Here is a 15,163-nt window from a genome sequence, read left to right on the forward strand (position 1 = left end):
CCTACCCTGCTCCCCGCACAGCCCCTTTCCCCTCCCTCCACCCACAGACTGAGAAAGTGTGTCACAGGGAACAAATGCCATCTTCCCGGGTGGGAGGAGGAGGAGGAATGGGAGGGAAGGCTTTGATTGTGTGCCTGTGGGGGCCGGGGTAAGAAACCAGAGGTTTCTGAGCTTTCCAGCTGTGAGGGACGCCCCCACAGAACCGTGACCTTGTCATCAGCTGCCCTCTCTCAGAGGGCTCAAGACAACCCATGGGGCAGAGCCACAGGCCACCACACTCAGGACTACTTGGCCAGGTGGCCTGGAGAAGAGGCCCTGAAGATGCAGGTGAAATCTTCCAACCTCAAACATCCTTTGGCCGGCTGGGTGGGTCCACCATGACTGCTGACACCCCAAACTTCTCATCTCGCTTCATCATGGCTTAGAGAGAGCCACTAACCTGCTCTAGCCTCCCTCCTGTCCCTCGTTCGTCCATTGGTTTATTAAACAAACGCTAGCACCTACTATACATCAGATACTGTTCTGGGGCTGTAGGTACAGGGTAAAAGGACCATCAGGGTCTTTATCCACAGACAAGTCGACCTCCAAGGGTTAATCTGCTAGCTTTCCTCCCTCGCAGCCACCCGCACTGAGCTGCCACATGCCAGCAATGATGCTCTTCACACTGTTATTACAGTGATTTATTTAGTTTTAATTTGGGGGTGAATCTCGTGCTATAGGAAGCAGGAAGCCAAGAGTCTTGGCAAGAAGCAAAGCCATGCATGAGCCTCCACGGTGCCAATCCTGTCCCCTCTGCCAGGGGTCCTCCATCCTAACCCTTCTCCTCCCAGCCTACAGTCTGCTCCTGACCCCAGCCCTAAATTGGGGTTCACCTTCGCTCAATCTCCCCCATGTTCCTCAGTGGGAAAGAAATCCAAAAGGTTTCTATGCTCCCCCTCCTGTGTGATCCAGGCCCCCTCTAGGCCAGTGGGACCTCTTTGGCTGGATGCTGGGCATCCGATACCAGCTCTACATTCAGGGACAAATAGCCAGGCCAGCTCCATGCAGACCAAAGAAATGGAACAGGTGGTCTTTATGAAGCCTCTGCCCCGACTCTCCATCCCGAGAAGCTGTCCCTCATTTGTCCAATGGTTCATTAAACAAACACTGGCACCTACTGTAAATACAGAGTAAAAGGACCATAAGAATCTTCTCCCCAAAGACTTTAGTGCCTGCAGTGGGACCTCCTAGATATAACTAACCAAGACACAAGGTGCATGAGTAAAGGAAGCAACGTTGTGCAGAGATCACAGACGATTTCACAGGAGAGCTGGGCTTTGGTCAGGATACTCAGCACTGTGCCTGGCATTTGGCAGATGGGTGGATAGATGAATGAATGGTCTAGAAACACAAGGACTCCCTTGACAGGGAGAGGATGGGGTAAGACATTGCAGGCAGACAGAAGACCATGCATAGGCACTGAGGGCTAAGGGTACACGGTGGGTCTGAGGAGTAACTAGCATTTGTCGGGCACTTGCTCCAGGTCAGGGATGGCACAAACGCACTTTATAGTCATTATCACGTCTAATCCTCACAGCAACCCTATGAGGAGAACACACTCTCCCATCTTGCAGATGAGGAAAGTGAGGAGCCAGATAAATAATTTGTGCATGGTCCACACTCCTGGCTCTAGAGCCCAAACTCTAAAGCCACTGTGCCTGACCCAGACTTAGTCATGAAACGGATGGGCAAGTTGAAAGTGGATGGGGTGGACCTGGCAAATGGGAGGCATCAAAGGCTGTAAACTCATCTCAGGAAAGGTATTAGCTGCTCAGGGCTTGACTTTAAGATTATTTTGCTCAAAACCAATTCTAGAAAACCCAAAGGATTCTCTATCAAAGAAGAGAATTGCAAACAGAGTAATAGGTGAAGGCGGAGAGGAAGTTTTTTTAGTAGAGATAGCTGAGGTACCCACAGATTATAGCACACAATTTGTAGGGCTGGGCCTGAACCACAGCTCAGCAACCTGCAGACAGCTGCTCAAGCCCCTCCCTGTCCCCAGAAGCAAGACAACCAGAACAGGCCAGCGAGGGCCCGTGCCACTGTGCCCAGTTCAGGGTCCACACATCCTGCAGATCACTAGCATGAGTCCAAAGGAATGTCAACTGGGCTGTGGACAGAGGGACCCTTTGGCCCTTTCTCTGTTGCTCTAAGTGTCAGAATAAAGATCAGAAAAGTGAGGTTTGAGGAGGCAGGTTTTAGCCCTTAGGAGGAAGAACTTTTATAATTAGAGATGATTAACAAAAAAAGAGACCACCGAGGGCAGCATATGAGAGAATGAGCTTCCCGTCACTAGAGGTAATCAAGCAGAGGCTGATGGCTGCCTGACACAGATGTTCCGGGAAAGCCAATGCACCGAATGATTTGGACAGCCCACAGACAGGATTAGAGAGCAGTATGCTGGAATCACATATTAAAGTGCCCTTGGACATTTTACCTTAGCACCTAAGCCTCCATCCCTCTTCTGCAAAATGGGGTTAATGGCAGTACCTGCCGCATATGTTTGGGTGAGAATTAAGTGAGACAGTACATGGAATGAACACAGCACAGGTGTCGGCACATGAGAAACCCTCAATACTTGATAGATATTACTAGGTTGAACCAATCATATTAGGTTGCAGTAGAATATCACTCCTTTCATACGGTCCAACTAATATCTTTTACTGAGAAACACTGGTTCCTTCTAACCTCTTTGATCTGAGCACTGAAAGCTGTGTGAAGTGTGGTTCTGCACTAGTAGTGGGTCCTCAGCACCTGGCAGCGAGAATCTGCCAGGGCCTTTTCAAAAGCATACCGTCCCAGGACCCAGCCCTCCTGGCAGAGGCAGGTACCTCCTTGCCCAGGTCCTCGCGGATGACCTGGCTGACCTCTTGCATGCTGCTCTTCGGGGCCTGGCTGTGCAGCACCTTCAGTGTGCTGGTGTACTCCTGAGGCAGCAGGTAGTCCAAGGCTGCCAGGTGCTGGCCCACCTTGATGAAGGTGCCCCGGTTGGCACAGCAGAGCTCACAGAGACGCCGGGCAGAACGGAGGTGCACCTGCAGGGAGACAGGCCAAGACCAGAGAGGTGTGAGTGCACCCTGTCCAGTGGGCATCGACCCTCTGCCCCTCTGCTTGGAAACCCTGATTTACCCTCTGAACACACACACACACACACACACACACACACACACACACACACACACACCTTCAGTCACCTCTTCTTTCAGTGTTCTCCTTCAATCATGGTACCCAGAGCAATCAATTGCAACCTCATACCAAGGCTGGCCTTCTCATATGGCCAGATGCTTCCAATCTCCTTTCCATCAAACTTACCTGGTCTGGACTCCACTCCCTCAGAAATGGGTGTTTGTTCAAGGCTTCTAACCAAATCTCATCTACTTATGATTCATTCAAGTTAATGCATTTGCCACCCAACCCTCAGACATATTAATAATACTATCTGTATGGAGACCTACGATTTATAAAACATGGTCATATACATTATTTCTCTTCATTCTTACAGCAGCTCAGGGAGGCAGGTATTGGTATCTTTAAAGATAAGAAACTCAGATGGTTTGCTTATTAAGAAGTAGCTAATAATTTTTTTTAAGTCTAGAAAACACTCCAAACCTAGAGCTCTTTCAACTCAGCAAACTTCTGCAGTGATCTCATATTAACTGGAGCAAAAAGTTTCCTGGCACATGGAGCAGGCTGCTGGGCAGGCTGTCTAGGACAGGGCAGCCTTAACTTGCAGCCTGATGCCCACCTGTCCTTCCAGTGCTGGGAGGTGGGTATCAGCCCCAGGGTGTGCATCCCCAGTCATCACCCAGCTCAGCTGAGGGTCTGGGAGCTCTGAGGGCCCTGCCTTCCTGGAGCTACAGCTTCTGAGGTAGGGTGGGCCCATGAGCACACAGAGAAGGCAAGGGAGTCCAGTGCCCTGTGGGAACCCTGTACCTCTTCTGCCCATGAAGTCAACCAAGAGAGGGTGACCATCTATGATGGACTCACCCTCTCTTAAGTACTATGAAAAATGCTGAGATAATTAAGTACATATTGGAGGCAATGAACCACATGAAGAGTTAAATAACAGTGGGCAACAAACATGGAAGAAATGTTGAAAAATCCCATATAATTAGTTGCCAAGTGAACCACACAGAAAACTATTACTTTAGAAATTAAGAAGAGAATAGTATAGCCCTGAACATCCTCATCCCAGAAGCCAGGAAGCCTATCTGCCCCCTCCCACTACAGCAGAGCAGATGCCACAGACTCCAGGCAGAGGCAGGACATCCTTAAGCCCTGAGGGACCCCCACTGCTGGTTCTGCTAGACACCGCTGCCTCCCAGCCCAAGGTACTCCCAGGGAACCCTGTGCACATGACTCCATTCCCCTGGGCAGAATCCTCCAGCCTTGATGTGGATACTAATCCAAGCTGGGCCATGGAGGAGCTTCTTTCCCAGATAGGAGATTATAGGGAAAAGAGAATTAAGGATTGACAGCACACTCTACATGAATTAAAGGATTGTGAGGGATGGGATAGATTCTCTCTTTTTTATATATATACTAGAGGCCTGTTGCATGAAGAGATTCATGCAAAAGGCCTTCCTTTCCCCTGGTTGTTGGAACCGGTTTTCCTCCGGCACCCAGCACCCAGGCCTTCGCTCTGGCCAGGCTCCGGCCGGAGCTGGCCCCAGGGCTGGTGGTGCTGCTCCGACCCCTGGGCTGTCAGGTTTCGCTCCACCACTTGGAGCCTGCATATGCAAATTAACCGCCATCTTTGTTAGGTTAATTTGCATACTCTCCTGATTGGCTAGTTAGCGTAGCAAAGGTACAGTCAATTTACATGTTTGTCTATTATTAGGTAAGATTTTTATTGACTTCTTAGACACAGAGGAAGAGAGAGGAGAGAGAAAGAAAGATGGATGTGAGAGTAAAACATCGATAGACTGCCTCCTGCACACCCCCGCCTGGGGATCGAGCTGGCAACCCGGGCATGTGCCCTGACCAGGAATCGAACCGGCAACCTTTTGGTGCATGGGACAATGCCCAACCAACTGAGCCACACTGGCCAGGGCTCTTTTTTAAGAATTTGAGCATCTGCCCTGACCGGGTTGCAGTTGATCCCCAGTAGGGGGCATACAGGAGGCAACCGATGGATGATTCCCTCTCATCACTGATGTTTCTATCTCCCTCTCCCTCTCCCTTTCTCACTCTGGAATCAATAAAAAACATATTAAAAGAATTTGGAACATAAGGTCAGTAGTGCAATGGCTGGCCAAGGCCACACTCAAACCCTTGTTCTAAGGAAGCAACAAAGAAGGTTAATACAGTCAAACATGGAACTGGGCACATCCTCACAATAGAAAGGTCCAGGCTGTTATAAACAAACCAGAGGCCTGCAGGATTGGGCTGAAACCAGCTCTCCGACATCCCCCAAGGGGTCCTGGATTGTGAGAGGGCACAGGCCAGGTGAGGGACCCCACCAGTGTACAACTGGGGCCAGGAAGGGATGCAGGAGGTTGGCCAGCTGGGGAGGGACCGCGGGAGGGCTCCAAGGCGTGTCCAGCCCATCTCGCTCAGTCCCAATAGGCCAGACCCCAGCAGCAAGCTAACTTACCAGTTGGAGCGTCTGCCCCCTGGTGGTCAGTACACGTCATAGTGACTGGTTGACTGGTTGACTGCCCCCTGGTGGTCACTGCACGGTCAACTGCCTGCCCCCTGGGGGTCAGTGCACGTCATAGTGAGCGGTTGAACGGCCTTAGCACATCATTAGCATATTACACTTTGATTGGTTGAACGGCTGACTGGTTGAACGGACACTTCGCATATTTGGCTTTTATTATATAGGATGACTTTTTGCAGCTCAAGTAATTGTCCCCCAATTCCAACCCAGCGGAGGTCACATTATTCAACAGCAGAATATGAGGTGGCCAGAAAGGCATCCACAACCCATTAATTCTAAAGCAAGGTGTGACCAGAGCCCAGGTCCAGCCAGACGCTCCGGTGAGGCTGCCCTGGCACCCAGCAGCCACCCCCCACCCTAAGGAGGCCCACTCAGCCCCCACTCAAAGCTGTTCCAGGGTCAATACCAAATGGAACAGAGGATTGGAAAATAGGGTAAGGATTCACACCCTTGTTGCCTCCCCTTGCAGTAAAGACATCAACCATTGTGCACTCACTGGGACTTACAGCAGGCTGAGTGCTGTGCCCTCTACCACAGAGGAGACCTGATAGACATGTGGCAGTGGGATCCACCGTGGGAGCTCACGGATGGAAGGCCCAAAAAGGCTGGAATCTGAGGAAAGGCTTGGCTACCGGCAGGAGAAGAGGGGTATGTGCCACTCATGAACAGATGCCTCTCAGCTCCAAACCCACCCTCTTTGCCCTGAACTGTGACATTGGAGCAGGACCCTGTGTCATTTCTCCTGTCAGATGGTGGCTTTTGGGCTTTGTCAACAGGGCTCTGGAGGGACAGTGGAGGCCACAACAGAGCAAGGATTCTCCCTTGCTGGTCCCAATGCGCTGTCAGCACAACAGCCAGCAGGTCAGTGGCTTGGGAGTGCCCACTTCAGTGGCCCTCACAGACCAGCCATCCCCAATAAATTTCTCCTCCACCTCGTGGGCCCCTCCCATGGAGCAGCTCAGACCCACACCCTCCAGCGACTGTTCTGACTACCCAGCAGGCCTCTCCTGCACATCAGCTCCAGCCAATTTCTCCGCCACCAGGCAGGCTGCCCCCATGGACCACGCCTTCCACCACATCTCCTCACCACCCAGGCAGCTCAACTTTGCAGGTGGGAAGCCCTGGGCCGAGTCTTCAGTTTTGTCCTGGTTCACTACCCCTCAGCCCTAGAGGGAGCAGCTGCTCTGTGCATTTGCTACTCTGTACCCTTAGAACCTTCTTTTACTCCTTTTAGGAGTAAATTACCTTTTACTAGTTAATGATCCTTTTTATTAAATTTTCTCCATTCAAATTATTGGCATGACTAGACTCTGGCTTATATAAAAGGTTAGCCCCTGAAACTGAATTTGAATAGATTAGGGTAAAAAAGGAGGGCATTTCAGAATGAGAGAACATAACCATGTGCATCTGTGTGTGTGTGTTCATGTGTATGGTGTGTGCGTTTGTATGCATGTGTGCGGGTTTGCATGTAAGGATCTGGGTGCATGCATGCATATGTGTGTGCATGTGTGTTATTGTGCATGCATGTATGTGTGTTTGTGTACATGTAAGCGTGTGTATTGAACACTTCTACCATTTTCTTTTGATGATGCACAACTGCATTTGTCTGCCTTTGGTAGCCCTCAGAAAACATCAGTGCCACCCTGCCAAGCCTTCCCACCAGGGAACAGAGCCAGGGTTCTGCTGCCCCTCATCTGTGGCATAAGACAGTCTCAGGTAGGGTGTCTCTTGGCACAAAGTGATGGTCACCTTCAGGATCGTGTCTAGGTAATGCTCTGCGTGGGCCACCTCTGGTGACACAAGCCCAGCTTCCTGACAAGCCCAGTCTACTGACTCACCAGATACTTGGCACATCCGCCATTAGGGTAAATCATGTGTGTCCCCTGTTCGCTCTGTGTACCTCAGGGCAAGCCATGTGTCATAGTGTAGGTTGATGGTGACTATAGGTCTTACACTCACAAAGCCATCATCCATGGAAATGAGTCAGCATCTACTTGCTGCTCATATTTCAACTAAAGAGGTTCCAAAATCACCTTCAACCAGCTGCTAAATAAACACACACAGTCACATGAGGGTGAGGGACACTGCCACTCACCAAAAAATTAAAATCTCTTTTAAGGCCAAAAGACACCATTCTGAGTACCAGAGCAGGCCCTCTGCTCTCCAGGGTCCTTTCCAGCTCCAGCTCCTGCAGCGTCACTGTCCTTTGGGATCAGAAGGCAGGTAACACTCAGAATTTTAAGAAACTACTGATTCAGTGCAACCCCCTCCCCTTTTCAGCATCATTTAATTTGGTACCTTAAAGGGCTAAGCCTGCTGGGAGCAGGAAACATACAGGCATTCTCTCCTACCCAGGACCCGGTCCCTGACCATGCAAGTGTGCTCAGTGAGAAGCACAGCTTCCAGGATCTCCCAATCTCTGCATCCCCTTGAATCTGGTCCTTCATACTACGCATCTCTCTGAGCACTTGCACAGGCATACATACCAGGAGGGACATGCAGGTAAATGAAAGTCAGTTTATAACAGTTCCATTCAACAGAACTTTCTGCAATGATGCAGGTGTTCTGTACCTGCACTGTCCAATATGCAGCCACTAGCTACATGGCCACAGTGGCCACTGAGCACTTAAAATGTGGCTAGTACGACTGAGGAACTGAATTTTTCATTTTATTCAAATTTAAATCATTTACATTAAAATTGACACATGTGGCTAGTGGCTACCATATTGGACAGCTCAGGTTTATAAATTAATAACAACTATCATAAATAAATAGTCATTTTTTAAATTATTATTCATTTAAATTTTTAAAAAGTTACCCATTTCTCCCACCCTTGCCTCTTGCAACCTCCACATTGTTCTCTGTATCTGTAAGCTTGGTTTGGTTTTGTTTTGATTTGATTTGATTCTACACATAAAAGAGATCATACCGTATTTGTCTCTCTGTGTCTGACTTATTTCACTTAGCATAATGCCCTCACCATCCATGTTAGTGCAAATGGCAAGATTTCATTCTTTTTTATGGCTAAGTAATATTCCATTGTGTTTATGTACCACATTTTCTTTAACCATTTATCCATTCATGGACACTTAGGTTGTTTCCATATCTTGGCTATTATAAATAATCCTGCAATGAACATAGGGATATTCATACATGTTTTCAAATTAGAGTTTTAATTTTCTTCAGATAAATACCAAGAAATAAAATTGCTGGGTCATAGGTAGTTCTATTTTAAACTTTTTTAGGAACTACATACTGTTTTCCATAGTGGTTGCACCAATTTACCTTCATACCAACAGTGCACAAGATGTCTCTTTTCTCCACATCCTCACCAACACTTGGATAATCATTTATTTAGTGCCCCATTCTAAGTACTATTTCTGGCTTACAGTAAACATTCACATATAGGTTGCAGTGGTTGTTATCATTTTTAAATCTGTACAATATCTCTGTAAAATGACCTTAATATGTATCTTTAAGGATGAAGAAATAATCCCAGAGAGGTTCAGTGGTATTCCCAAGGGCCCAGAGCCAGTATTTGGTGAATTATTGGTGTGCTCACCCAGGCGCCAGGAAGAGGCATCAGCTGAATTTCTCTGTGTACAAGCATTGTGGGGAGGCAAGGAAGTATAACCAGGGTCCTCACGGGCCAAGGGCTTACCATGTAGACCGAGAGGTGCACATGCACCCATGGAACTAGAATCACCAATGGCAGGCAGGAAAGGTACTGCTGAGCTCTCCCAGGCCTGCCAGGTGCTGAGGAGGGCACCAGGGTGGCCATGGAACATGAGTCAAGTCCAGGCGGTATAAAAGTCCAATGCAACCTGGCGTTGGTCTTGAATACAATAAGAGGGGATCATAAAACATTATGACTAATAGCTCTGGCTATGGAATCAAAAAGACCTGGGTTCAAATCCTGATTTCCTACTGACTTGCGATATAACCAGGGCCAAGTTGCTAAAACTTGGAGCCTCAGTTTCCTCATCAGTAAAAGGAAGAGAAAAGTGATAACTGTGTTGACCAAATGAAGCAATGCATAAAAAAGCTTAGCACAGGCCCCAGCATATATATAATCAGTGCTCAATGAATGAATAGAGACAGAGGTGTGAGGGAATCAATCTTTCTTGAAAGCTGAAATTTAAAAAAAAAAAAAAAAAAAAAAAAAAAAAAAAAAAAAAAAATTGGGGCCCCCCCCCCCCCTCTTTTTTGTCCAATGCAACCTGGCGTTGGTCTTGAATACAATAAGAGGGGATCATAAAACATTATGACTAATAGCTCTGGCTATGGAATCAAAAAGACCTGGGTTCAAATCCTGATTTCCTACTGACTTGCGATATAACCAGGGCCAAGTTGCTAAAACTTGGAGCCTCAGTTTCCTCATCAGTAAAAGGAAGAGAAAAGTGATAACTGTGTTGACCAAATGAAGCAATGCATAAAAAAGCTTAGCACAGGCCCCAGCATATATATAATCAGTGCTCAATGAATGAATAGAGACAGAGGTGTGAGGGAATCAATCTTTCTTGAAAGCTGAAATTTAAAAAAAAAAAAAAAAAGAACTTGAGGCCCATCTACTCCCTGTACTTCATTCAGTTGAACAAGTCTGGACCACAACCTAATAGACAGAAATAATAGTTAATTTCAAGCTGTGTCATTCAAATTGCAAAGCATCCATGCATAAGAAGAGCTATAGAGGCCTATTCTAAATACACCAATTTCAGGTTCTTTTCCCCAAAGATCTCCCTATTTCTGCTACTACCCCAATACTGATCACCCATTTCCCCCTTAGACCTGAGTCCTGCCCTTACCCAGCACCTGGCTTCCCTGACTGGTTTGGGTGTGTCACTGCAGCATACCCTCACGGCAAGCCCCCTACTCCCCCATCCATCCCTGCCCAAAAAATAGCAGAAACAGCTGGCATGGTCTCCCTGCCCCTCCTCCAACTTCATTTTTACTCCCAGCTCAATAACTTGCCTTATGATTATCTCATTACCAATAACCTTGCTGTAATGAGTTTTAATCTGCCTTACATTAATTAAAAACACTCTCATTAGTCAACTTGGTTTGGGGTTTGGGAGGGGGCAGTGAATAGCTAATAAAATCAACTTACTGTTGATTAGTTAATGATTGAGAGGGATGGAGCAAAGGCCTAAGGAGGGCAATTCTTGACTTGTGTCTAAATCCCAAGAGCAAGGGTCTCGGCCCCCAACCTTGGCAGAAAGTTACCAAAGTCAGACTGAATCAACGGGGCTCCCCATCAGAATGGGGCAATATCCCCAATGGGATTTAGGGGTGAGTATGAACAGAGAGGAAAGAGACAGTCAGACACACATATATACATACCCCACACACACAGGAAGAGTCAGTGAAGGAGAAGGTGACAGACAGATCCCAAAACAGAGACGGACCTTTGATTAATTCTTCTAGTCAAAAACTCAAGGCCCGAAGGAAATACACTGAAATATTAACAGTGGCATCTCTGGGCTGTGAGATTACATGAGTATTTATTTTTCCTTCTTTATAGGTTTGTCAGTATTTTCCAAATTTCTTTAAATTAATGTATATTATATCAATAATGGGGGAGACTTTTTTTTTTATCATCCCTTCTTCAACATCTTCTGGAAACAGAAAAGTCCAGCTGATTTTTTTTTCAGCTTTAAATGTACAAGACTCTGCCACGCAGACTTTGGTGCAGAGGGAGGACTCCAGCACCTCCTCCCTAATTTTATAGGACACTAAGATCCACATGTGTGTTTTTATCATGAACGTGAAATTGTAACTCCCCCCTCATCCCAAGAAATCAGTCCAGGACTGCCTGAAAGGTCTCTTTTCTGATGTCACCCTTTGCTTTAAATTGTCATTTAGGCAACAAAGTAAAATTCATCATGTCTTACGGGGAGGGGAGGAATAGGTTGCAGTTTCTAAATGTTTTGAAGGAGACCGACGACAAATTTAATCTCGCTCCATGGAGCGTCCTCTGTCTCTCTTCTCAGCTATATCCATAGGGTTCCTGGAAAGGTTAAATGAGGTACTCCAGGCAGCCAGAGCCAGCATTGTTGTGCTGTTGTAAGGGTACCGAGGACTTGTTTTAATGAGATACGGCAAGACAGACACAGAAACGGCTCTCACAGAGGAAGAAGTTTCACTCACAGTTCCCAGCAGCAGGAGGCTTGGCAGGCCATGCAGGGCCACACGAGGAAGCACTAGCGTTGGCCAAGAGTACAGGGAAGGAGGAGAAAATGTGGGCAAGAGCTTTCATTGTAGATTCCGTGGAAAAGAATCGGTGAGGGAGAGTAAGCAAGCTTAGGATTGACTAGATTGAATAACTGCTGTAGGCTTGGGAGCACAGGGCACGTCCCTAATTGTTTGGTACCTGGCCCTGGTGTAGGTGGGGCAGGTGGACAGTGTCCCAGAGAATAACTACTCAATAAAGGAGATGGTTGGTGGCATGGGCTCTGAACTGGTTGGTGTGCCTATGAAAGGCATGCTTTCAGGTGAGGTGCTTGCTCTCTCTATGAATTAGTTCCTCCAGTGTCAACAAAACCCCGATGTCAAAGGACCAAAAAAATACAGGGGGGAAAACAACATGATAAATACAATATTCTAGGTATACTCCCTCAGGGATCTCATTCACAGTTGTAAATACCATCTACCCACTAACATCACACATGGGTAACTATACAAGAGGTTTTTTTTAATATTCTGTCTCTTCAAAGGTAATCACTTAAACAAAAATAAAACAATGTAATGTAGAGTTTATAATACATATAAAAGCAAAATGTATTGCATCATAAAGGCTGGGAAGAAAGAAAGTATACTATTGTAAGATTCTTATATTCTGTGAAGTAGTATAATGTCATTTGAATGTAGACAGTGACAAGTAAAAACTGTATGCTATAAACTAATATAATCACTAAAATAACAAAAAGAATTATAGCTCATAAGCTAAAACAAAGAGATGAAATGGGATCATTTTTCCTTACTGGGTAGTATTCCGTTGTATAACTATATCACAATTCATGTATTCATTTATCTGTTAAGTATAAATAAAGCTGTTATAAACATTCAGGTACAGAAACATATGCTTTCATTTCTCATGAGTAAGTATTTAGGAATGTAATGATCAAACTGTTTGATAGGTATATGTTTAACTTTTTAAGAAATTAAACAATTTTGTGAAGTGGCTGTACCATTTTAAATTCCCATCAACAGAGTATGAGAGTTCCTCCACATCCTCCCAATGCTTATAGAGTAAGTCTTTTTCGTTTTAGTCATTCTAACACATGTGTAATGTTACTTCATTATGGTTTAAATTTATGTTTCCTTAAGAGTAATGATGTTAAGCATATTTTCATGTGCTTATTTGCCATCTGTATATTTTCTTTGGTGAAATGTCCATCCAAATCTTTTGTCCATTTTTTAATGGCTTGTTTGGTTTCTTATTATTAAGTTGTAGGAATTCTTTAAATTTCCATATACGAGTACTTTATTTAATATATGATTTGAAAATATTTTCTCCCAGTCTGCAGTTTGTCTTTCTTTTCATATATATAAATAAAATCTATCATTTAGAAATTTCTCCTAAGAAAATAATCCAAGACATGAAAAAGAGAATAGTACAGTAAATTGTGTAACAGTTACACAATGGCATATTAGGTAGCCATTTTAAATGAACACTATGTAGCAACATGTAGAAATGCTAATAACACGTTAAATGAGAAAAACAGTTCATTATATTAATAAAACATTATGGATATAATAGAAAAGGGTTAGAAGAGAGTATATCGAAATCATACTGTTTGAACTGGTAAAAGGCTAGGTAATTTTTCTTTTTTTTTTTTAAACATATTTTATTGATTTTTTACAGAGAGGAAGGGAGAAGGATAGAGAGTTAGAAACATTGATGAGAGAGAAACACCGATCAGCTGCCTCCTACACACTCCCCACTGGGGATGTGCCCGCAACCAAGGTACATGCCCTTGACCTGAATCGAACCTGGGACCCTTCAGTCCGCAGGCTGACGCTCTACCCACTGAGCCAAACCGGTTAGGGCTAGGTAATTTTTCTTGACTCTAATTTTTTTATAATAAAGTTATTGCTTTATTTTTATTTTTAAAATTGAGATATAATTCACATACCATAAAATTTACCATGTTTAAGTGTACAATTCAATAGTGGTTACCATACTCACTAAGTTGTGCGACTACACCACTATCTAATTCCAGAATATGTAGAGAGTGCCTGGAAAGGCACATGAGCATTTCTCTAATTATTGTCAGCTGAATCCAGTGGCCTTGGCAGAGCCACATCCTGGAAACACACCTTGCCAGAGGTAGGAATGTTGTCAGCTTGACCTTCAGCCCACGTGCCAGGGGGTAGGTTTCGTTATCTAAATCCAGCCAAGCACCAGGAATGAATACAACTCAGGCCCACCCAAGAATGCACATAATCTCCTTTGTCTTGACCTTTAGTAAAACTTCCTGGTTTTTGCTGTATAAAATAAACATGCTGTATTGGCTCTGGGACCTTGTCTCTCCATCAGAGGACAGTGTTCCCACCCAGTCCCAGCTTTCCCTACTGTATTTGTGTCTCTTTCATTTTCTCAATCCCCCCTAGCCCCTACTTAGGAACCGGACCACTCTCTAGCCGTGCTGGACTCGGAAAATAGAGAAATATTTACAAGAATATATAAACTGTTAATTTTAAATCAATTATAGTATTTTAGACACATTTTATATAAATATCCATCTTGAGTCTTTTAAACAAAAGATTCCTGTCTTCATCCAATTTCTATGTGTTCATTAATAGATGATAAAGGCTGTGAATGCCCACGTACGTATGTTTCCTATCATCTTACGTTTTACTAACACCCAAGTTCAGTTAATAATTTCATATTAAAATGAGAATCAAACTTAAGTTGCCAAATGACTTGTCAGCATAATACAAGTATAAATAGGTCCCTGATTTGTAATTTTCACATACTCTTCTCCATAATCACTAGTTTCTATTTGAATTGTTGGCTCACTGTACCAGCATACGATATAAGGTGCTGGGAACAAATCTTGCTCATCAGACACTGTGATAATGGTCCCCAGTAGTAAATTCACAGTCACTTACAGTGCATGAAACCTTGGACACACATTATCTCACCTGATCCAGGCAAGAGCCTTGAAGTGGGTACTATCATTCTCCCCACTGCACAGATGCAGGAATTGAGGCTCCAAAAAGTTAGGGGCCTTGCCAGGGTTATTCGGCCAATAAGTAGTAGATACAGGGTTTGAGTCATTATCTTCTGATTCCAAAACCTGTCCCTTTCTACTAAAATCTGCTGCCCCTCCAAACACAGTTAAGCATTCCTCATGAACTCAAAGAAAAAAAATCCAGGCAGCCAGTGCTTGCTATGGTCCCACCGTGTTGCCCTCCCCACACGCTCACAACCCCCACTCCTGCCCCAGCTGAGCCTCA

The 15,163-nt window shown here is 45.2% G+C and overlaps 1 protein-coding gene across 1 annotated transcript in view; it reads right to left on the reverse strand.

Annotated features, from left to right (window-relative positions):
• Positions 1-15,163, reverse strand: part of ADCK1 (aarF domain containing kinase 1) — a 124,757-nt gene that overhangs the window by 67,877 nt on the left and 41,717 nt on the right. The window contains exon 4 of the mRNA XM_005860149.2: positions 2,871-3,074. Coding sequence (XP_005860211.1) covers positions 2,871-3,074 — 204 coding nt within the window. The remainder of the gene's footprint in view (positions 1-2,870; positions 3,075-15,163) is intronic.

The sequence above is a fragment of the Myotis brandtii genome, unplaced genomic scaffold (genome assembly GCF_000412655.1).
Source record: "Myotis brandtii unplaced genomic scaffold, ASM41265v1 scaffold132, whole genome shotgun sequence".
Classification (NCBI taxonomy): domain Eukaryota; kingdom Metazoa; phylum Chordata; class Mammalia; order Chiroptera; family Vespertilionidae; genus Myotis; species Myotis brandtii.